The 24593-nt window shown below is 40.9% G+C and overlaps 2 protein-coding genes across 7 annotated transcripts in view; one reads left to right on the top strand and one right to left on the bottom strand.

The window, feature by feature from the left end:
- Positions 1-3325, bottom strand: part of eif3ba (eukaryotic translation initiation factor 3, subunit Ba) — a 52723-nt gene extending 49398 nt beyond the window's left edge. The window contains exon 1 of the mRNA XM_063058860.1: positions 3168-3325. Within this exon, the coding sequence (XP_062914930.1) occupies positions 3168-3285 (118 nt within the window). The 5' untranslated portion in view covers positions 3286-3325. The remainder of the gene's footprint in view (positions 1-3167) is intronic.
- A 92-nt stretch (positions 3326-3417) lies between these two features.
- Positions 3418-24593, top strand: part of brat1 (BRCA1-associated ATM activator 1) — a 37317-nt gene continuing 16141 nt past the window's right edge. Inside the window, exons 1-6 of one of the 6 annotated variants that reach the window (XM_063058855.1) lie at positions 3418-3526; positions 7427-7576; positions 9065-9216; positions 11330-11477; positions 15768-16218; positions 18521-18640. In XM_063058855.1, the coding sequence (XP_062914925.1) occupies positions 7450-7576; positions 9065-9216; positions 11330-11477; positions 15768-16218; positions 18521-18640 (998 nt within the window). In that variant the 5' untranslated portion in view covers positions 3418-3526; positions 7427-7449. Of the gene's footprint in view, positions 3527-3708; positions 3892-7426; positions 7577-9064; positions 9217-11329; positions 11478-15767; positions 16219-18520; positions 18641-24593 lie in introns of those variants that run through there. The other 5 variants (XM_063058856.1, XM_063058854.1, XM_063058859.1 and 2 more) reach the window with 5 other exon arrangements.

The raw sequence follows: 24593 nt of genomic DNA on the forward strand, positions 1-24593 counted from the left end.
CAAAGGATTGGATGTAATATATCCAAGTCTGCTGAAGATACAAGTTAGGCCAGTACAAGGTGCCAAGGGGATGCACAGCAGCTTTGGGAGGGCATGGCAGATGGAAAGTACTGTAGAAAAATGGAAAACTATGCACTTTAGGTTTAATAAAAGGCTATTTAAGTGGTAAGAGGTTGAAAAATAATAGTTTTAAGGGGACTTTGTACTCAAATCTCTGAAAATTCATATATACGCACAACAAACAATTAAAGCAAGTAACACCTGGACATTTATTACAAGAGAATTTGAGTACAAAGTAAAACCATCTTGCTTCAATTATGTACAGTCGTGACCCGCTTATTTGTTTTTGAACAAATACTCAAAAGGTTCCCTGGAATTGATCTGGTTATTGCAGATTTGACTGGGTCTCCATGTTTAGAAGAATGCGATTTCTTTGAAACATACAGAAGTTTGAGGTACATGACAAAATAGATGCAAAGTTGATCACCACCTTGCTGTGTTGTCAGGGGCCAACATTCAGAACGAGAATGAGAAGAAATTTCTCCTCTCTGTGAGTATTTGGAATTCTCTACTGAAGTAGGTTGTGGAGATTCTGTCACAAAACATTCTCAAGACATATAAACAGATTTTGAACTATTAACAGAAAGCAACAGGCACAGCGTTTATACAAGAAAGTATTAGGTAAAAAGATCAGCTATGATCTTATAGATTTCCTGAGCAAAGTTGTGAAACCTTCTTGCCTGTTCCTGTTCCTAAGCCTACTTTTTTTTCTTAAATTCAAACTGATGGAGAACTGCAGATGTGAAAGTAAACCACAAATTGACATCAGACAAATCACTGATTCGGCAACATCATCAGGGTAAAAAGCTGTGAGCACTGACTATACCCATGAGACACGAAGTTTAGTGAGAAAAAGGAGAGGGCAAAAGTGCTTACACAGTTGACTAAAGGGAACAAGCAGAAAACATTCCGGCAGATATACCTGCGATACAGGAGCAGGACAAACAGAACCAGGCTATTTATTATAACTATGCCAATCCAATCAACAGTCTCTTTTACTGTAGCTTATTGATCTGTTTATCAGCTATCTGAAATGAAACAGCAGATACCAAGTCATAAACCACAATACAAAATGTTTATATATCCAAAACAATTTTTCTTCTGTGTGATTAATCTTACTACAAATTTTAATTTCCCCCTCCCTAATTATCTTATAATCACCCATGGAAAGAAAGGTTGGTTTAATGATAAGAAGCAAAACCATTTTTTCTTCTGTATTCCTGCAGATGTTGTTCATTTACACCAGTTATCAATGGCTCCCATCCCCAAACTGGGTTACAGAAGAATACATTCCACTTTAAGTAAAGTGAACTGCAGTTAAGTTTATTATGTTGTAGTAAATATACTGACAATTAGTACATTTGATAATATTTATATGTTACCCTAAAGGACGTGTGTTTAAACTAGGCTACACAGAACCTTTGATGTCCTGCGCAGTTTTGTATCATGCTCTCCCTCTGCCTAAATAAACACAGATGTTGTCAAACAGACACGAGAAAGACAACCACAATTTGTGTGATGTAACAACAATGAAGCCCAAGGCAAAGTACAGGAACATGATCAAATAAAACTGACTCAAGACCACAAGGAACTGTAACTGCATTTGACCAAAAATTTAAGGATATTTTGAAATCCCTTAAGAATTCAGAAGGACAGACGAGACCAGTTACAGTAAAAGTTCTAGAGTTTAGGACCTTGGGAGCTGAAAACACAGCCAACAAATGTGGAATGAGTAAATTCAAGAATCACAATATGTAAATTATACACAGTGCTTAGATTATAATACAAGGTTAAGAACACAAAATAGATGAATAACAAGTGGAAAGGAAGGGGCAGACAAGGATTGATCCTCAAGATAACGCCAACTGTCTTTTACAGTCCAAGTTAGGTTAGTTTTCTAGGGAAGAAGAGCTACCAGAGGAGATTTTATCTACAGTATTTCATTTAGAGATATAGGCCCCACCAACCCTTACAGCTGTGCCACCCAGCAACCCCCAACTATCCGCCATTTAACCCTAACCTAATCATGGGACAATCTACAGTGACAAACTAATCTACTAACCATTACATCTTTGTACTGTGGGAGGAAACCAGAGCACCCACAGAAAACCACACATTCCATGGAGCAAATATACAAATTCCTCGCATTGAACCCAAGGCAGTAACAGTGTTGCACTAACCACTAGATTAAAGGTACAGGCTGGTTGAGAAGTTAGAAGACTAGTTTATCAAAAACCATGCAGGATTCAATGATTTTAACAAGTGACATCCAATTAGAAGCATTCAAACATAGTATTCTTTAGATTTAGAGAAATCATCTCAAAATTCATGGCATCTGCAGAATCTCATGTTCACATGCCAGATAAAGTGGACAAGAATTTGAGAAGCTGGAGATGGGTTGTGACTTGTAAAGGAAAATGCATCTATTATCTTTACTTAAATGCAATGACGATCATGATAAATGTGAATAATCAAGAACAGAAGAAAAACATTAGAAGTAGCAGTTAACTGTTTAGTCAGAATTACATGCTGAAATTCCGATGTCCTTAAATATGATACTTAGATGGGGTGGTGGGGGTGCAGAAAATGCAAAGTTCAGTTTACTGATCTATTGAATAAAGAGTCCTTCACTAAAAAAAAACAAAAATTCAGAATAAATACTACAAGAAGCAGGCGGTTGGCACGAATTTAAAATTACAGTATGATGCAATTAAATGATAACCCATACAAAATTCATGAAAACATCTCCTTCCAGTTCATCTCAAATCCTCACCAGCATCTCATTACACACTTTACTAATGGATCAAACACTTTCCTACATATGTCTTTAAACATTAAAGACGCTTTACTCTGACGACAATGTAATTAGATGCAATAACTAATGAATGACACTCCAGATAAACGATGACAAAGTCCACACGGCCTGGTTGAAATAATATGCAAGCAATCTAGTCAACGTGGTTTAAAATCTACAGCAGTTCTTGCTTCCGAAAGCCGGCTCTAGGCCTCGGGCTCCAGCTACTCCCAGACGCACATGGACTCAGTGCTACCAACTGTTTCAGCTCTGCGTCAAAATCATCGAACGGGATGGATTTTTTCCGCTTTACCCTCGTCGGAGATGTCATCCACGAAGGCTTCGGGATCGCTGAAACCTTCCTCTGGCTCCTCCAACTCTGCAACTTCATCTTCAGCCTCCCGAGCCTCCCCATCGCTCGTTTCCTTCATCCTCCTCTAGATCGGCGGCCGGAAAAAGAACGAGAGAGCGCGCCACTCGTTCACGCGGGCGCGCGGCTGGCCTCGGGAGCGCGCGCGCACCGACTGCGCCGGTGTTTGACCTTTACCCCGGGGTCAGCGGCGCTCCCAGCGCCTGGAGGGGTGGATCATTTACCTCAGAGGGGAAGATGTCAAAGGCGGGCGAGATCCTTACTGGTTACCAGCATGGTCTCAGATGAAAAAGTAAAGAAAAGTAAAGTACTCTGATGTTGCGCTAATTGTTGTTGTCGTTGAATTTTTTTTGTTATGGAGTTTTTTCCCTCCACCCCTTTAGTTTTTCAGGAAGTCCCGGATGTTCGGCCAGCGGTGGTGGGGCGGCCGCCTCTCTGGTCCCTCAATCAGAGAGTAGCAGGGAGACGGCGGTGCGGTGCGGTGCGGTGCGGTGCGGTGCTGTGCGGCCATGTTATTCATTAACTTACAAAAAATAAAATTGTCGTCATGCTTTTGCGGCTGGTCTTCGTAGTGGTGCGTTAAAGTTCGAGGTGCATCTAATCTCTGTCTCAGCTGTGTATTGGGAACTGCTTGGATGAGTGTTATAATTCAGTCCTCCGCCGTTTGGTAATTTACTGTTTTCTTATGCAACACATAGAGTGTGTACTCTTTCAATGTTTATGCTCCATTGGAAGCCGCCTCCCACCCCCTCTTAACCTCACCGTATTATCTATCTAACCCTTTTACCTTGGAGTAGGGTAGGGAGTCGTGATCAAGATACACATAATTATGAAGTGCAAAAATAGTGCAGGGAGAGAAGAAAAAGTTTCCCCATAACACAGATACTGAAGCTACATAACAGTTGAATGTTTAAGATGAGCTATAGGAGGATTGAAAGGGATCTGAGGAGCAGCTTTTACCGAATGCACTGTCTAGGAGAATGGTTTAGGCGCAAATTCATATTTATTTAGATGAAACTTGAATCCCCAAGGAATAGAAAGTTACAGGCCAGTCGCTGAAAAGTGAGGTTAAGATTGATGCGTGTTCCATGATTTGAAATTAATGAGGCCGAAGGGTCTATCACTGCTACATAACACTGACGCTAGTTCCCCTGAACATCAGGGGTAAAGCCCTCCCAACCATCGAGGACATCGACATGAAACATTGTCGTAGGAAATCAGCATCCATCATTAGAGATCACCACCACCCAGGTCATGCTCACTTCTCGCTGTTGCCATCAGGTAGAAGGTACGAGAGCCTCAGGTCTCGCACCACCAGGTTCAAGAGCAGATACTAACCCACAACCATCAGGCTCTTCAATAAAAGGGGATAACTACACTCACTTGCCCCGTCATTGAAATGTTCCACAACTAATGATCTCACTTTAAGGACTCTTTATCTTATTATCTCATGTTCTCATTATTTATTGCTACTTATTTAAATTTGTATTTTCTCAGTTTGTTCTGCACTCTGATTGACTTTTCATTGATCCTGGTACAGTTACTATTCTATAGATTCGCTGAGAATGTCCACAAGAAAGAGTTGTATATGGTGACATATATGTACTTTGGTAATAAATTTATTTTGAACTTTGAATTATCTGGTTTAAATGCATCTGCTTTTCTTGTGGTGGTCATTCCACATTTTAAGCACTCTTTAAATGAAATCCTTCTTGAATTGCCCGGTAGATTTACTAATGAGTATCTTGTATTCCAGTCAAGATACCATCTGCATACAATGCTCCTTCCCGATAGGTCATGAAACCATATACTTCACTAATTTTATGTCTTTTACATTTGTTTGTCTTGAATATGATTTTGGAATTGTTCAAGCCTGTGATTTGCGGTTTGGATACGATAGGGTCTTTTAAGAGAATCTTGGACAGGTACGTGGAGCTTAGAAAAAAATAGAGGGCTATGGGTAACCCTAGGTAATTTCTGAAGTAAGTGCATGCTCGGCACAGCATTGTGGGCCGAAGGGTCTATATTGTGCTGTAGGTTTTCTCTGTATCTATGATCCTGGTTGGTCTAGTATTGCCACTCGGCTTGACAAGAACGGCAGGTTTCATTCCCTGAAAAGCAAGAGTGACATTATTAAGGGTAGTTTTTTGATGTTATATCTAACAAGTGTTTGAGGCTAATATATTTTTAAAATGTAATTTGGAATAAACACTTAATATTGCTTTCATCTATCAGAGTATCAGAGTTAGATTTACAATGTAACACTGACAATTATTTTACCCTCAGTTTCTAAAAAATTGGCAACTTTCTCCCCTACTTCAACGTGCACCGTTGAAACCACTGTCTCTGCCTTCATACTGTTTTTTTCCAGTTTGTCTCTGCAAATTCACTGCCTTTGGCTTTACAAATTTGAATCAATAAAGAAAATGTCTCTTTTCCTGTGCAATAAGCACCCAAGCTAATATCAAACCTCAACAAATTTGTCCTTAATGTTCATTCCCTGCAAATAGTCGCATGGCCACTTTCTTAACGTTTTGTTGCCTTGTGGGCATTGCTGGAAAGGTGTACTACTTGTTCATCTCTCATTGTTCTTGAGACGTATTGGTGGATTATTTTCATGAACCTCACAGTCCAGATACACTTGATCTCAAATTGCCTTTAGGGAATGATTTAAGCATTGTAATAATAAAGGGGTGTTGAGATATTTCCAAGTTAGTATGGTATACAGCATAGAAAGCCCCTGCAGATGGTAATGTGCCCAGATGCCCACTTGCCCTTGTCTTACTTGGTTTGTGTGGTGCTTATGGAATAACTAAAGTGCATTTTGTTAAGGTCATTTGCTGCGACCATTAGTGGTGGAGAGATTGGACATTTGGAGAGTGGATAAGGTGCATTATCATGGGGGATGCTTTATCCTGAATGGTGTTGAATTTATCCTATTTCAGCTCCAATCTGAAGAAGTCATTGCAATCTGCCGCTAAAATATGGATTAAAATTTGTAATTGTGTTTCTTCCCAGAAGCAGCATGCTATCTCACTCCTTATCTTAAATCCGTGTGGGCACGTGGCCAAGTGGTTAAGGCATTGGACTAGTGACCTGAAGGTTAACGGTGGTGGGGGGGATCCAATGGCATAAACAAGGTTTGAGAGAATTCTTTTTCACTCATTTTAATTCCACTGCCCATACCCATTCTGATATATCAATCCATGGCTTCCTCTACTGTCGCGGAGGCCACATGCAGGTTGAAGGAACAACACCTTATATTTCACCCGGGTAGTCTCCAGCCTGATGGCATGAACGTCGATTTCTAGAACTTCTGGTAATGCACCCGCCCACTTTCAGCATTTCCCATCCCTTTTTCCCTTTCTCAACTTATCGCCTCCTTCTGGTACTCATCCCTCCCCCCCGTTCTCTTCCTTCCATAGCCTTCTGTCCTCTCCTATCAGACACCCCTTCTCCAGTCCTGTATCTTTTTCACCAATCAACTTCCTAGTTCTTTACTTCATCCCTCCCCCTCCTAGTTTCACCTATCACCTTGTGTTTTTCTCTACCCTCTCCCACTTTTTAAACCTACTCCTCATCTTTTTTCTCCAGTCCTGCTGAAGGGACTTGGCCGAAGTGTCAACTGTACTTTTTTCCAGAGATGCTGTCTGGCCTGCTGAGTTCCAGCATTTTGTGTGTGTCGCTGGGATTTCCAGCATCTGCAGATTTTCTCTTGTTTGCGACCCTTTTTCTCCTCCCAGGATTTTATTGTTCTTCAAAAAATGCCTTCATTTCTCTGCTTATCTACCAGTTCAGATATGCTTTGTTAGGAACACCAAGGCAATACATTGTTACGAGTTTTATTGTGGCTGTTCTATATACAAGAAAACAGCAATATCATCTAAAAATTAGGAAACTAAAATGTTGTGTTGAATATATAAAATATTTTGATATTTGGCAAATTAGACATGAAATTAAAAACAGCTAATAAGTGGTATAAAATGGAAATACTCGTATAAAACTTCACTGTATAACAACCTATTGGAGCCTGTAACTCATTCTATCCTATTTGATAGGGTAAGTATTGTATGGTATGATATGATAACTGTTGAGAGATATTTAGCAGTCTGTGGCTTATTAGGGAGATTCTTGGGAAGGTGTGTGATATATTTATATACTGGCAAAAAAGCACAAGGTTTTATATTTTTGATCTTTTTCAGAGAACTTGTAGTAAAGTTGTACAATGGGAAGTGACTATGAGGAGCTGCTGCCCCGTGTTTGTGCCGTGTTGGGAGATACCAGCAAGTCAGTTGTTGACGATACCTGTCTGGAGAAGCTTCTTGATTGTTTCCAAGCAATTACAGGAAATGGTAATCATTTTATTTAAACCTGGTTTACTAGGCCACCATTGCTTGTGGAAAAATATGGTTTGCATAATTGTATTTTTTATACATCAGAAGCGAATTAGCATTAAAATAACAAGCAACACACATCAAAGTTGCTGGTGAACGCAGCAGGCCAAGCAGCATCTTTAGGAAAAGGTACAGTCGATGTTTCGGGCCGAGACCCTTCGTTAGGACTAACTGAAAGAAGAGCTAGTAAGAGATTTGAAAGTGGGAGGGGGAGGGGGAGATCCAAAATGATAGGAGAAGACAGGAGGGGAAGGGATGGAGCCAAGAGCTGGACAGTTGATTGGCAAAAGGGATATGAGAGGATCATGGGGTATAGTGAGAGGAACAGAGGGAGAAAAAGGAGAGAGAGAAAAAGAATGTGTGTGTATATAAAAGAATGTGAGTCGGCTGGGGTGATATACTGCGTCCGGTACTCCCGATGCGGCCTTCTATGTATTGGTGAGACCCGACGCAGACTGGGAGATCATTTCGCTGAACACCTATGCTCTGTCTGCCAGAGGAAGCAGGATCTCCCAGTGGCCACACATTTTAATTCCACATCCCATTCCCATTCTGATATGTCTATCCATGGCCTCCTCTACTGTAAAGATGAAGCCACACTCAGGTTGGAGGAACAACACCTTATATTCCGTCTGGGTAGCCTCCAACCTGATGGCATGAACATTGACTTCTCAAACTTCCGCTAATGCCCCACCTCCCCCTCGTACCCCATCCGTTATTTATTTATATAAACACATTCTTTTTCTCCCTCTGTCCCTCTCACTATACCCCTTGCCCATCCTCTGGGTTTCCCCCCCCTCCCCCTTTTCTTTCTCCCTAGGCCTCCTGTCTCATGATCCTCTCATATCCCTTTTGCCAATCAACTTTCCAGCTCTTGGCTCCATCCCTTCCCCTCCTGTCTTCTCCTATCAGTTTGGATCTCTCCCTCCCCTCCCACTTTCAAATCTCTTACTAGCTCTTCTTTCAGTTAGTCCTGATGAAGGGTCCCGGCCCAAAACGTCGACTGTACCTCTTCCTAGAGATGCTGCCTGGCCTGCTGCGTTCACCAGCAACTTTGATGTGTGTTGCTTGAATTTCCAGCATCTGCAGATTTCCTCGTGTGTGCGTTTTTAGCATTAAAATGGTGCAATTTGTGCTAATAAAGTTATTGTAACTTATCCTAAAGTAGTAATTCCTGGCACTGACATGCACTCCAGAGTGATTTTTCACCCACATTTTCACATTAGCCACCCTTGTTGCCCTTCACAATGCACTGTGACTAGGAATGGGTTAACAGTGAAAGATGTGATTATAGCTAAGATCTGCTTGTGTTACTTACTTTTAAGGACCATGAAAGTAATTTTGATCTAATGATCTGAAATATATTTGCCAGAAGCAAAATTACAATTGCAAAGTAAACATTTGAACTATCAAGATTATATTTCATTTTTTGTGGTCTTTCCTCAGAAACTGAGCTCAGTGCTCTGCAGAAGAATCTGTGTCTGACCAATATTGTAAATGCTGCCAGGTACAAGGACCTTAATCCAAGCATCTTGAACTTCATTATGCGACTGACTGGACTACTTGCAGCTTCAGAGGAGCATTTCTGTAAACTTGAGGTATGTAGTCATGAGCCAAAGTTCAGTACAACTGGGACCCATGCTGACTGGGATGCCTGTTTATGCTAATCCCATTTACCTGCAATAGGCATATTTCCCTCCTTTCTTATCCAATTATCTTTCCAATTGCTTTTAAATGTTGTGATTGATTCTGCATTTACCACTTCCTTTGTGGAATAACTTGCCCTTCAGATCTCCTTCAAATTTCTCCCTTCTCATCTTAAACCTATGCTCTCTAGTTCTCACCTCTCCTAACCTGAGAAAAAAAACCATCACCCGATTTGCACCAGAATCTTATAAACCTCCATAAGGTCACCCCTTAGCCTCGTATATTCCAGTGATAACAAATCCAGCCTACCCTTGTAACTATAGCCCTCCATTCCAGGTGCCATCATGGTGAATCTCTTCTACAGTCAAATCCACTCCCCAATGGTAGTTTCAAAATTTAAAAGAAAGAAATAGCAAAAAGAAGTTGGAAATCTAAATAAGAGTACAAAATGTTGCCAAAAGTCATCTGTTCCATAACCATCGAAAAACTGAATGATCGGTGGATATTTTTTTCTGAGAAGTGAAGTGTACTTTAAATATTTTGTTTAGGTTTCCTTTCTGTTTGTTAACCTGCTAAGTCTTTTTCGTGTTTTGTTTTTCAATTCTCCACTTTTCTAATATTTTAACAATTTCAAATGTAATGAATTGCATCTTAATTTCTATATTTGTATTCACTACATGTTGCACAACCCACCTTAATTATAAAATGATAGTGCAGACTGCCAAATGAGCAATGCTTTACATCACTGTGTGTGTGTGTGTGTGTGTGTGTGTGTGTGTGTACATTCATGTTCATATTTACTAATACTATTAAATCAAGAGATTATCCAAACTAACAGGTGCTCTATGCAGTATTCCATTCTCTCTTTATGTCTGTCTCCCTCCACATTAGGAACCCTGTTCACGGTCACTTTTGAAAAAATATTACATGGACACACTTATCCCATCTTGTGAATTGTGCATCTTTGTGTCTTCACTTTTGCTCTCCATTTAAGTTCCCTTTTCCCTCCAAAACTCATTCAGTATTGCTTATCCAGATAAAAAGAAGTGTGATATCCATCACTATTGAGTAACAATAGATCAGAAATGTAGACATTAGAACCAGGCTTCAGACGTCTTGAACTAAGATCATCCACAGCATTTCTGCAGCTACCTATATGTGCAACAACTCCATTGTCCCAGCCTTTCAAATCATGAATCCTCACTACAATAGTTATTAGCTGACTTACCCTAACTGCTTTCTGTGGTCCATCCATTGTCTTTGCTCTCTTAAATCTAATGGATGAAGACTTTAGCTAGTAGGTAAAATGATCAAGTTGATAGCCAAGTCTGACTACATGTTATAAAGTATGAATGAGTCTTCATCTCATCTGACAGGTCAGAGCAAGATCCTTATGTGCCTTATATGGCTTAGCCATACCTGGCTGTGAATTTGATAGTTTCACTATATATCCACAGGGTGTTGGTTAAGGCGTTCGTCTAGTGATTTGAAGGTCACTAGTTCGAGCCTTGGCTGAGGCAGCGTGTGTGTCCTTGAGCAAGGCACTTAGCCACACATTGCTCTGCAACGACACCGGTGCCAAGCTGTATGGGTCCTAATGCCCTTCCCTTGGACAACATCGGTGGCGTGGAGAGGGGAGACTTGCAGCATCGGCAACTGCTGGTCTTCCATACAACCTTGCCCAGGCCTGCGCCCTGGAAACTTTACAAGGCGTAAATCCATGGTCTCATGAGACTAACGGATGCCTAAAAAAAAAATCCACAGGATAAAATCTTCATTCATTGGGTTCATGGGAGCAGAGAGAGCTGTTAGGTAGGAAAGAATACTCGGCATCTGTGGAGGGATTGATTCTTTGTCTTTAGATGCTGAATAACCTGCTGAGTGTTGACAGCAGTTTCTATTGTATTTCTTTCAACTTGCAGTCTCGTAAAGTTTAAGTAGTTATCAATTTTAATTTGCAGAGCGAAAGCCAGGCAATAGAAGATTATCAAAGGAGCTTTTGATTTTTGTTTTAATGTAGTTTGTCTGAAGTGTTGCTGAATTCCAGTGCTTCTATTATTCCAGACTGATGGAATTATGAGCTGTCTGTTTGGGAGTCCAGCGAACCTTGAAGATGAAGCATGGAAGGATGCAACTGTACGCTGTGGATGGCTCATGGGTATCCAGAATATGCTACAGCATAGAGCTGTGATTCATTTTCTCTGTAAACATGGTAATTACTCAATCTCTTACAAATCATATGATAATGCTGAAGTATAAACATTTTCTATTGTAAGCGTCTATTATGATCACTGAAAAAAAATGAGTTGAATGCATAGATGCATGTGAAACTCTTGGTTCTTTAATTCTGCATATGCAAATTATAGAGGCTCCTTTGATACCAGAATTAGGTTTATTGTCACTGACATACATTGTGATGTTTGTTGCTTTGCAACAGCATTACAGTGCAATACATAAAAATTACTATACATTACATTAGGAATATACAGTGTCTTAGAAAGATAGTGCAAAATAGTGAAGTAGTGTTCACAGATGCTTTAGAAATCTGATGGTGAAGGGGAAGAAACTATTCCCAAAATGTTGAGTGTGTGCCTTTGGATTCCTGTACCTCCGAATTGATGGCTGTTTGGGTTCCTGTACCTCTGTATTAGTGGCTGTAATGCAAAGAGAGCATGTCTGGATGGTGAGAGACCGTAATGATGGATGCCACCTTCTTGAAGCTTCGCCTTTTGAAGGTATCCCCTTGGTGGGGAGGGGAGGGCCCATGATGGAGCTTGCTGAGTTCACAACCAGCTGCAGCTGTTTCTGATTCTATGTATTGGCACCTCCATGCCAGATGGTATTGCAGTCTAAGGTACACCTGTAGAAATTTGCTGGAAACTTTGGTGACATACGTTTCCTCAAACTTCTGATGAAATAGAGCCTCTGGCATCCCTTCTTTGTAATTGCATCAATACATTGGACCCCGAATAGATCTGCAGAGTTGTTGATCCCCCAGGAACTTTAAGTTGCTCATCCTTTCCACTGCTGATCCGTTGATGAGAACTGCTGTGAATTCTCCGAATTTCCTATTCCTGTAGTCCACAATCAGTTCCTTGGTCATTGAATGTAAAGTTGTTCTTGCAACCCCACTCAAACAGCCATTCTATCTCACTCCCATACACCTCTTCATCACCACCCGAGATTGCCAACGATAGTTGTGTCATTGGTGAATTTCTAGGTAGCATTTGAGCTGTGTCTAACCATGCAGTCATGAGTGTAGAGAGAATAGAGTAGTGGGCAGAGCACATACCCTTGATCTGGGTGTGTCTGTGATTGTTGAGCTTGTGTTGATTGCTATTGAGGAGATGTTATTTCCATTCTGCATTGACTGTGATCTCATGATGAGGAAGTCAAGGATCTAGTTGCAGAGGGAAGTACTAAGGTGTGGGTTTTGAATCTTGTTGACTAGTACTGCGGGGATGATGGTGTTGACCCCTAAAGTGTAATCAATAAACAGCAGCTTGAAGTAGATATTGCTGTTGTCTAGGTGGTACAAGGTGAAATGGAGAGCCAGTGAGATTGCATCCACTGGAGATCTATTGTGACAGTAAGTAAATTGGAAATAACTCGGAAAATGTAGCTCGGGTGGTCGATGGTTGGGTTCAGTTGTTTCCCAATCTTGGCAATACATTTGCAAATGTTTCGTCACTGTACGAGGAGATCTCATCAGTGCACTGTTCAAGAGCAGAGAACAACTCAACCCAACCACAGGTCAATTTCAGCTAGACCAGGTACTTGCTCAATCAGGAGTTAATTCTAGCCATGTCCAACCTCTGAAGGCACATCATAACAGTCAATGTGAGTGCTGCTAAAAATAATCATTAAGGCAGCTGACCCTGTTCTTGGGAGCTGCTATGATTGATCTGATACATGTAGTGTTGTTTGTTTGCTCACATCCTCTGTTGGTTGGGATCGACCATATTTGTTGCATCCCAGTTGTCTACGTGATACACAAACCACTGCAGTATGAGTTAGAGAGCTAGCTGTTACCCGTATAGCAGGCTACACCCTTCCAAGCAGCTGATGAACCCAAAGGTACAGCAGACACCAATTCAGTTGGCACCAACAACATTGCAGGAGTTGCCGTTCAGTGTTGAGCTCAGTGTAGGACTGCCTTAGGGACTCCAACTCCAGACCCTTCTTCAGGGTTTACTCCTGAAGCCTTCCCTATGAGTGGGTATTGCTGCAAGGCAACGGAGGTTGGAGATCATAGTTTTTCTACTAGCTGAGCTTCTGACCACGGCTGATGAGCCCCATCTGCCTGAAGCGACTGGTTTTAAGGCACCAGTAACCCTCCACCCCTGCCCCTTCTCCTATCAATAAAAATGGTTCTTCTGGACTTAGTAGCTAAGCCACATGTGAAGGCCAGGAGCTGGACTCGGTTGTCAGAGGTTATTTGAGATGCACACCATTAGGAGCATTTAATAGGTAGTAGGATCTTATCCCCACAACCACCCCTGGCTATTACATCCTTAAGGAAACTTTGTTTGCTATTTTTATTGTGAACTATTGGCCATCTTATATTGAGGATTTACAGTAGATTGACTCTTTCCAAATGTTCATGAAGGTTAATTATTTGTGCTATGACATTAGCTTTTCAGATGAAGATTAATCAGTGAAGAAATTTCTCCTCATATTAGTCCTAAATAGGCTATCTCTTATTCTTCGATTGACTTTGTTCCAGAATTATTAGCCAGATAAACAGTTTCTCTGTATTCAGCCTATAAAACCCTATTAGAACTTAGTAAGTTTCAATGAGACTTTTTATTATTTTGAGCAAATGAAAAAAGGGAAAGTTTGCTCATTCTTTCCTATGCAGCAAACTCTCCATCCCTGAAAGCAGTCCAGTAAATCTTTATTCTTTCTTATAGCTAAGACATCTTTTCTTAGATAAGAAAACCAAAATGGTACAAATGTTGTAATTGTAGGGATGCTAACATGATTGTAGCTTCAACTCCGCTTTTCTAGATATCTAGCTTTACCTTACTTAACAATTTCACCTTAAAATGTTCAGTAAGTTTGCTTCTACAGATGAAGAACACTGAGGATCTGAACCCAATTACCAAAGGTTCTTTGAGGGAGGTTTTTTATTGCCTCATCCTTTTCCTTAAATGTATAACGAACAATTGCTAGAGAATCTCAGTGGGGCAGGCAGCATCTGTCAAGGCAGAGATCCTGCATCAAGATTGAGAGTAGAAGGGGAAGATGAAATGAGGCGAGGCAATAGATAGAACCACACACACAAAGCCATGCTGATTATCCTTAATTAATCCTTGCCTTTCCAAATGCAGATAAATCCTGTTTCATAGAATCTCCTACAATAACTTTCCCACCACTAAATTAATTTCAGCAGCCTATAGTTCCTTGGTTTATCCTTGCAGCCCTTCTTAGGTAAAGTTACAACATTATCTACCCTTCAGTCTTTTAGTACCTCACTAGCAGCTAACGATGATACATGTATCTCTTCCCTGATTTTGTATTTTCCTGGGATATACAGTATTTGGTCAGGTCTCGGGGATTTATTCAGCTTTACGTGCTTTAAGATTGCCAGAACAAGCTCCTTTGTAATGTGGTTATGTTTCAAGATATTGCTGTTCTCTTCCCTGAATTCTCTAGCTTCTGTGACCCTCACTGTGGTCCATACAGTTGAGAAATATTAATTTAAAACTTCACCAGTCTCCTGTGGCTCCACACAAAAGCAAATGCATTGATGTTCAAGGGAACTTATTTCTCTGGAATGGGGGAGGTTCAAAGGGACATGGTTAAGGTATGTAGAACTATGATAAGTATAGATAAGATAGACTGCAGGAATCTTTCTCACCTTAACAGAGGTGAATAAAACTAGAGGACATGGATTTAGGGAAAGGACGGTAAGTGGTTTAGAAAAGACCTTGCACTATTGGTGAGAATGGTGGAAATAGTCATTGCCAACACTTAAGAGATGTCTAAATGAACACTTTCATCATCTTGGCATTGAAGGCTAAAGGCCAAGTGCTCAATTAGAAACCGCTTCAAGCATGATATTGCTTATTTCTTTCATGAGATAAATAAATGTGATATCCTCCCCTAACTCTCAACAGACTCACTTTGATGAGTATTGCAAGAGTAATTGAATACAAGGCTTGGTGACAGCATTGGTGAGGCCATATTTCGGGTGCTGTGAGAAGTATTTGTCTCTCTATTGAAGGAAAAATCTAAATCCTTTGGAAGTACTTCAGAAAATTTACTGTTTTATACCGGAATTATAGTGTCTAGGATACTTAGATGTGATCTTTTTGTTGATTAATGGATATGATGAAAGCCCTTTGTGATGAATTGATGTTGTTCATTGTTCTTAGGAAACAAGACTGTGAGAACAAAAAAATTCTTCGTGAAATTTAAAGTGTAAATTGGAAATGTTTCCTATATTAACATTGTATTTCTGCTTTATCTAAAAAAGTGCTTCTAATTTCAACAATAGGTTATGCTTTCTTATCATTTGTGCCATTAGACTGTATTTCCAAGATCATATGTCTTCAGAGGGATCCAAGTATATTCGTGGCCTCAGCAGCAAGCCAACTTCTGGCGAACATTTTATCTTTCTCTTTACGACATTCTGAACTTGCTCCATTGGAACCTAGTAGAAAAATCCAATTAACTGACACAATTGGTACAAATACTGGTTTGGACTCTACTGTTTGGTCTTTATGTGTCTGTGCAATTACTGAACACATTGAAGATTCTCTGAGATCCAACATCACTTCCAACATTCAACTGACCCTGAAACTACTCTCCAAGATTTCTGTAACCTGTGATCCAGCTTGTATTACATCATTGTGGCCTAAAGTTGAAGGAAGTTTAAAGTTACTTTTAAATGATGATCTAACTAAAATTGGTCAACCTTTGGCAGAGCTATTCTTGAATATATCCAGGTAAGAATACAGAAGCTTTTAGAAGAGCTACTTAATATTTGTATCCACAGTTCTGTCAGATGACATTCTAGTTTGCTTCACACTATGCTTGTTGATTTTCTGGCAATCCACCAGAAATAAGCTGTGATGAATTTATTCCAGTTCCAGTTGGATTACTTTTAGATGTAAAATGTCTCTAGAACCTAATATGTTATTTCAAGAGAAAAAAATTAGCTTTCAGCTGTCTCACCCAGTGAGTGAAAATATCATGCAGTGATACCATTTAGTGATACTTGAATCAAATTGAGTGTTCTTATGTGAGTTTGCAATTTTGGAGCATGGGATGTTAAGCAATAGAAGAGTAATTGAGAATATTGACCAGAACAAATAACACTGAGTTAAAATTCTCCAACTAAAGCTGGAAATACTTCATTTTCATGAACGATTCAAGAAAATACTTGAGAGTGCAATTGACAATAGTCTCTTTACTTAATACACTTTTGGAATTGCAAACCCCATTTCCAGAAAAGTTGGGATATTTTCCAAAATGCAATAAAAACAAAAATCTGTGATATGTTAATTCACGTGAACCTTTATTTAACTGACAAAAGTACAAAGAAAAAATTTTCTATAGGTTTACTGACCAACTTAATCGTATTTTGTAAACATACACAAATTTAGAATTTGATGGCTGCAACACACTCAACAAAAGTTGGGACAGAGGCATGTTTACCATTGTGTTACATCACCTTTCCTTTTAATAACACTTTTTAATCGTTTTGGAACTGAGGATACTAATTGTAGTAGATTTGCAATTGGAAATTTTGTCCATTCTTGCTTGATGTAAGACTTCAGCTACTCAACAGTCCGTGGTCTCCGTTGTCTGATTCTCCTCTTCATGATGCGCCATACATTTTCAATAGGATATAGATCTGGACTGGCAGCAGGCCAGTCAAGCACATGCACTCTGTGTCTACAAAGCCACGCTGTTGTAGCCCGTGCAGAATGGGGTCTGGCATTGTTCTGCTGAAATAAGCATGGACGTCCCGGCAAGAGACGTCGCCTTGATGGCAACATATGTCTCTCTAAAATCCTAATATACACCTCAGAGTCAATGGTACCTTCACATATATGCAACTCACCCATGCTGTGGGCACTGATGCACCCCCATACCATCACAGATGCTGGCTTTTGCACCTTTCGCTGATAACAATCTGGATGGTCATTTTCATCTTTGGCACGGAGAACTTGATGCCCGTTTTTTCCGAAAACTAGCTGAAATGTGGACTCATCTGACCACAGCACACGGTTCCGCAGTCTTTCGATCCATCTGAAATGAGCTCGGGCCCAGAGAACTGGCTGGCGTTTCTGCATAGAGTCGATGTATAGCTTCCTCCTTGCGTAATACAGTTTCAAGTTGCATTTCTGGTTTCAGCGACGGACTGTGTTGAGTGACAATGGTTTTTCAAAGTACTCCCGAGCCCAGGTGGCTATAATTGTCACAGTGACATGACTTTTCTGTGCACTTTTCAAACTTATTTTAACTCTGCCCCAACTTTTATTGAGTGTGTTGCAGCCATCAAATTCTAAATTTGTGTATATTTACAAAATATAATTAAGTTGGTCAGTAAAATCTATTGAAAATCTTTTCTTTGTACTTTTGTCAGTTAAATAAAGGTTCACGTGAATTAACATATCACAGATTTTTGTCTTTATTGCATTTTGGAAAATATCCCAACTTTTCTGGAAATGGGGTTTGTGCAATGGGCACGTTGTTTAACCTATAACTTTGTAGTAATTCATTTATAAAAAGCTAGGGAAGGTAGGAAATTTCTAATGCAAGAGAATAATACAGAAAAAAAAATTGGCATCTATAGGTACTAAAATTACCTAATCATATTCTGCTAATTCACGCCAAATGAATGGGGTTTACCTGTTTAATACTACCTTCAAAAATGCTGTATGTTATTAATTAGTTTCAATGTAAATGATGGAACATTGCCATTGCTGCTTCACTGCAATGGGATTCATAAGCTCGTGCTCCATGGTGATGATTTGCTGTCAATTGTGTGATTGGAGGGAGGTGGAAAACTGAGAGGCTGACTTGTTCCTCAAAATAATTGGTCTTGGCAATGCCCCTTGAAATGTGTACAGTCAGTATTCTTTGTGTACATCTAAGTTCCTTATCTCATTTCATGATTTAGGGAATAAAGATGGAAAAGGAAGAAAAGTCACTTATTGATGAATTGTGGCATAATTTATTGGCTTTATGTCTTTAAATCACATGGAGTGAGTAAAGGATTTTTTAATTTCAATCTTACAGAGCAGTTCAATGTGAAATACTGCAGTCCAAGACATGGGAATTGCTTGGTCTCTTACTGAAGTCACTGAATCAGGCTGAAGCATTGGCATTATCTTCAGGGATTGTAAAGCTCCAGAACTGGTAAGAATGCTTAGATATTTATTTCTGTTACGGGGAAATATAAATATTTTATATCGTGATCAATGAAATTGAAGAATGGATATATAGGCTGTCCTAAAACAGAAAGGTTTCCTCCCAGTCCTGGGTGTCAAACTTATTCCTTAAAGTAGAAATTATTGGCCCCTGTGTAATATATTCTTAAAATCGTTAGAAATGGGAAGCATAGCTCAAGTATTTTCAGGCTCCCTCTACAATTTCTTGTCTGTTGTTCTAAGTAATTTATGGATTGTACAATTTCAAGTGTATTTTCTTTTAGCAAATATGAGTGAAGCTGCTTAAAATAACAACGGGGGAGATAAATGTACAGGTTGAGTCTGGTGCTGTTTGCCAGTAGAAGACCCATGCAATGAAATTACAGGTGCAGATTTGATAGCTATTCATGGTCTTTTAATGTAGAAATTTGTACAGCCTTGAGTAGTATGGAGAACATTGTGATATCACTACAAAATATAATTGTAGCCTCCTTGGAAAACTTGTTTTTCAACTGAAGGCAGAACTTCAATATGAAGAAACATAAGTGTTTTTTTAAACAAAAGAAATTCTACAGATGCTGAAAATCCAAAGCAAAGCTCAGAAAATGCTGGAGGAACTCAACAGGTCAGGCCGCGCCTATGGAAGTGAAGAAATAGTTGACGTTTTGTGCTGAAACGCTTCTTGAGGACTGGAAAGGAAGGGGTATAATAACGGTATAAAAAGGTAGGAGGAAGAGAAGGAGGCTAGCTAGAAGGTGATAGATGAAGCCAGGTGGGTAGGAAAAATAAAGGGTTGGAGAAAAAGGAATCTGATAGGAGAGGAGAGTGGACCATAGGAGAAAGGGAAGGAGAAGGGGACCCAGGGGGAAATGATAGGCAGGTGAGAAGACATAAGGAGCCAGAATGGGGAATAGAAGAGGAGGAGGAGGGACAATTTTTTTTAACCAGGAGAAATTGCTATTCATGCCATCAGACTGCAGGCTACCCAGACGGAGTATAAGGTGTTGCTCCACCACCCTGGAGGTGGCCTCATTATGGCACAAGAGGAGGCCAAGGACTGACATCTCGGAACAGGAATGGGAATCGGAATTAAAATGTTTTGCAACCAGGACGTTTTGGTTTGGCAGATGGAGCAGAGGTGCTCAGTGAAGTGGTCCCCCAATTTACAACAGGTCTCACCAATGTAGAGGAGGCTGCATCAGGAGTACCGGACACAATGGACGACCCCAGCAGCTTTGCAGGTGAAGTGTCACCTCACCTGGAAAGACTGTTTGGAGTCATGAATGGAGGTGAGGGAGGAGGAGTACAGTGATGTGCCAGAAGGAAGATCAGTGAGGAGGGATGAATAGACAAGGGAATCATGGAGGAAGCAATCTGTGGAAGGTGGGGGTGGGAGGGGGTTAAGATATGTTTGGTGGTAGGGTCCCTTTGGAGATGGTGGAAGTTGCAGAGAGTTATGTGTTGGGAGTCTCATGGGAAGGTAAGTAAGGAAGAGGAACTCTATCACTGTTACAGCGACAGGAAGGTGAGGTGACTGTGGATATTCGGGAAATGGAGGAGATGCAAGTAAGGGCAGCATCAATGGTGGAGGACATCTCTGATGTCCTGGAAAGGAAAACCACATCCTGGGAACAGATGCAGCAGAGACGAAGGAACTGAGAAAAGGGAATGGCATTTTTATAGGAGACAGGGTGGAAATAGATAACCGTCAAGCTAACCGTGGAAATCGGTAGGTTTACAAAGATATCTGTCATCACCTTGTCTCCAGAGATGGAGTCAGAGAGATTGAGAAAGGGGAGAAAAGTGTCAGAAATGGACCAAATGAATTTAAGGGCAGGGTGGAGGCAAAGTTGGTGAAATTGAGGAGCTCAACATGGGTGCATGAAGCAGCATCAATGCAGTTGTCAATGTAGCAGAAGAAGATTGGGGGAGCATTACTGGGGAAGACTTGGAACATGGACTGTTCTACATAGCCAACGAAAAGGCATATCCTCAGAGCATCTCCTAAACCTGTGATATCTACAAACATGTACTGCAATGCGATCAAATGCTTGGACACATTGCCACCAGGTTCTCCCCTAAGTCCCACACCATCAAAGTTGGAAATATATTCACCTGTCTTTTAGGTCTAAATTCTGCAACTCTCTGCTCAGCAGTGTGATGGTCTTGCCAATGATACTCAGATCCCAGAAACAAGGAAACCTCAGTTTGTAATCTGTCAATAAGGCATGCATGTACAGTCATTTCTGCTCTCTGATCATCCTTTTCTTGCTGCCAGAGTTGCAATACATGATGGAAATTGGGAATTCCAGCTGAACTCATGTCAAGTTCCAAAGAAGTAGATACGTTAGAGTAAAACTCATAGGGATTTTTATTACTGTGTGACCTAATGAGCCAAATGAACTTTTCACACATCCAAAATTTTAAATTTATTTTCATACTTGGCTACTGACACCAATGAGAATAAGTAAACTGAACATCAGAAAAATGTGCAAGAATTAGATAGGTTTCTCATATGTGATTGATCCCTATTTTTGAATCACAACCAATAAAATATAAAGTATAGCAACACACATAAAAGTTGCTGGTGAACGCAGCAGGCCAGGTAGCATCTCTAGGAAGAGGTGCAGTCGACGTTTCAGGCCGAGACCCTTCAGGAGTAAGGCTCACTCTTCCTTCAGTTAGTCCTGACGAAGAGTCTCGGCCTGAAACATCGACTGCACCTCTTCCTAGAGATGCTACCTGGCCTGCTGCGTTCACCAGCAACTTTTATGTGTGTTGCTTGAATTTCCAGCATCTGCAGAATTCCTGTTGTTTGCGTTTTTAAATATAAAGTATATTTTATTCTATAATTTAGCTATCGTGGACTACCACAGCAGTGGTTTTATTGACACAAAAGATGCTGCAAATGCTGGAAATTCAGAGTAAGACATACAAAATGTTGAAGGAATTCAGTAGGTCAAGCAGCTTTGAATGAACAGTCGACATTTCAGATAGTGACCCTCAGGACTGGAACAGGAGGGGGAAGAAACCAAAATAAGACAGTGAGGGTAGGGAAAGGATTACAAGCTTAAAGGTGATAAGTGAAGCCAGGTGGGTGGGGGATGGGGGAAGAAATAAGAAGCTAGGAGGTGATGGGTGGAAAAAGTAAAGAACCAGAGAAGAAGGAATCCAGTAGAGAGGAGAGTGGATCATGGGAGAAAGAAGGAAGAGGGCCGCCAGCGGGAGGTGATGGACAAGTGAGGCGAAGAGAGGAGGTAAGGGGGGACCAGAGTGAGCAATTGAAGAAGAAGGAATGGGGAGGAGGAAAAATTACTGGAAGTTGAAGAAATCAATGTTAATGCCTTCAGGTTGGGGGTTACCCAGGTGAAATGAGGTCTTGCTCCTCCAACCTTAGAGTAGGTTTATTGAACTTGTATCTTGGTCCAATTGTTAAAAAGAATATAAATTAAATTTGAATGTTTATAGAAATCATTGTGAGTTAATACAATGCACTATAGTGCAGAATATTCTGTGGTTGTTTTTCAGAGACCTAAATCTTATTTCAATGTGGGAGAATAATTGAGTACTCTTCCCTATAAAGACTATTCAAGCATTTTAACAATCTAAATTTTCTCTGACAAACCATTCAGGTTAGTTTATGACATCTCTCATTGGTATATTAAAATCATCTCTCTTTAGAAAGCTTAATAAACCAACATTAGATTACTTTCACTCCTTTCAAGGGATTTATTCACACACGAGTGATCATCTTATTTATAACTGAAAAGACTTTAGCAGTCTCTGAGCAAATGTAATATATCTCGACCTTCTCTTTTCTCCAAACATATGTAATCAAAATTTACTGGAAATGTTGACTCCGATTCTCTCTTCACTTAAGCACTGACCCTGTGCTTCCAATGTTTTCACTTTTTGTTTTGGATTTCCAGCATTTGCAGGTGCATGTTTCCTTTACTTCATGATTTCCAAATACTATTCACCTCAAGGTGACAGGACTTATCCATGTCCTTTTTCTGAATTCATCATTGTCATTATGTGCCGTGTCATATGACAATAGGCAATCATGGTCTCGTGACCATGATTGTTTTTGGCAAAATTTTCTGCAGAAGTGGTTTGCAGTTGCCTTCTGGGCAGTGTCCTTACAAACTGGTGAGGCCATTATCCATTATGAATACTCTTCAGAGATTGCCTGGTGTCAGTGGTTGCTTAACCAGGACTTGTGATATGCACTAGCTGCTCATACGATCATCCGCCACCTGCTGCCATGGCTTCATGTGACTCTGATCGGTGGGGCTAAGCAGGTGCTACACCTTACCCAAGGGTGACATGCAGGCTAGCGGAGGCAAGGGGTGCTGTACTCCTCCTTTGATAGAGACGAATCTCCACCCCATCGTTCCTGTCCTTATTCTGAGGGTGTGATCCTTGCTCAGAGGAAGCATCAACTGTAGATGTACCTGTGAAAAACTATAATCTTTGACTAATGCAAGAAAATCTACAAATGCTGCAAATCCAAAGCAACACACACACAATTCTGGAAGAACTCAGCAGGTCAGGCAGCATCTATGGAAAAGACTAAGCAGTTGACGTTTCAGGCCAAGGTCCTTCATCAGGGTTGGAAAGGACGGGGAAAGAAGTCAGAATAAGAAGGTGGGAAGAGTGGGGAGGAAGGAGTGCAAGGTGACAGGTGATGGGTGAAACTGGGATTGGGGGAGAGGTGAAGTAAAGGGCTGGGAAATTGATTGGTGAAAGAGATAAAGGGCTGGAGAAGGGGGAATCTGATAGAGGACAGAAGACCATGGAAGAAAGGGAAAGGAGAGGAGCTGCAGAGGGAGGTGAGAAGAAAAAGTGTCAGGGGAAACAAGAATGGGGAATAGTGAAGGAAAGGAGAGGGGCAATTACCGGAAGTTCCAGAAATCAATGTTCGTGCCTTCAGGTTGGAGGCTACCCAGATGGAATATAAGATGTTGCTCCTCCAACCTGAGTGTGGCATCATCGTGGCAGTAGAGGAGACCATGGACTGACATTGGAATGCAAATGGGAAATAGAATTGAAATAGGTGGCCGCCGGGAAATCCTGCTTTTTCTGGTGAACAGCACGTAGGTGCTCGGTAAAGCGGTCTCCCAATCTACATTGGGTCTCGCTGATATACAGGAGACCACACCTAGAGCACCTGGTACAGTAGATGACCCCAACAGACTTTCAGGTGACATGTCACCTCACCTGGAAGAACTGTTTGGGGCTCTGAATAGTAGTGAGGGAGAACCTGTAGGGGCAGGTGTGACACTTGTTCCACTCGCTAGGATAAGTTCCAGGAGGGAGATCAGTGGGGAGGGATGAGTGGACAAGGGAGTCACGTAGGGAGCGTTCCCTGCAGAAAGCAGCAAGTGGGGATGGGTGGGGGGAGGAAAGATGTGCTTGGCGGTGGGATCCTGTTGGAGTTGGTGGAAGTTACGGAGAATTATGTGCTGGATGCGGAGACTTCTGGGTGGTAGGTGAAGACAAGAGGAGCCCTATCCCTGGTGTGGTGGCAGGAGGATGAGGTGAGGGCAGACGTGCACAAAATGGAAGAGATATTGGTGAGGGCAGTATTAATGGTGGAGGATGGGAAGCCCCTTTCTTTGAAGAAGGAGGGCATCTCAGTTGTTCTGAAATGAAAAGCCAAATTCTGAGAGTAAATGCGGTGGAGATGGTGGAACTTAGAAAAGGGAATAGAATTTTTACAAGTGACAGGGTAGAAACAGGTGTAGTCCAGATAGCTGTGAGAGTCAGTGGGTTTGTAAAAGATATTAGTAGATGGACTGTCTCCAGAGATAGAGATAGAGAGATCGAGAAAGGGGAGATGGGTGTCAGAAATGGGTCAGGTAGATTTGAGGGCAGGGTGGAAGTTGATGAGCTCTCCACGGGTGCAGAAAGCAGCACCACTGCAGTTGTCAATGTAGCGT

This window comes from Mobula hypostoma, chromosome 9, assembly GCF_963921235.1.
Source record: "Mobula hypostoma chromosome 9, sMobHyp1.1, whole genome shotgun sequence".
NCBI lineage: Eukaryota > Metazoa > Chordata > Chondrichthyes > Myliobatiformes > Myliobatidae > Mobula > Mobula hypostoma.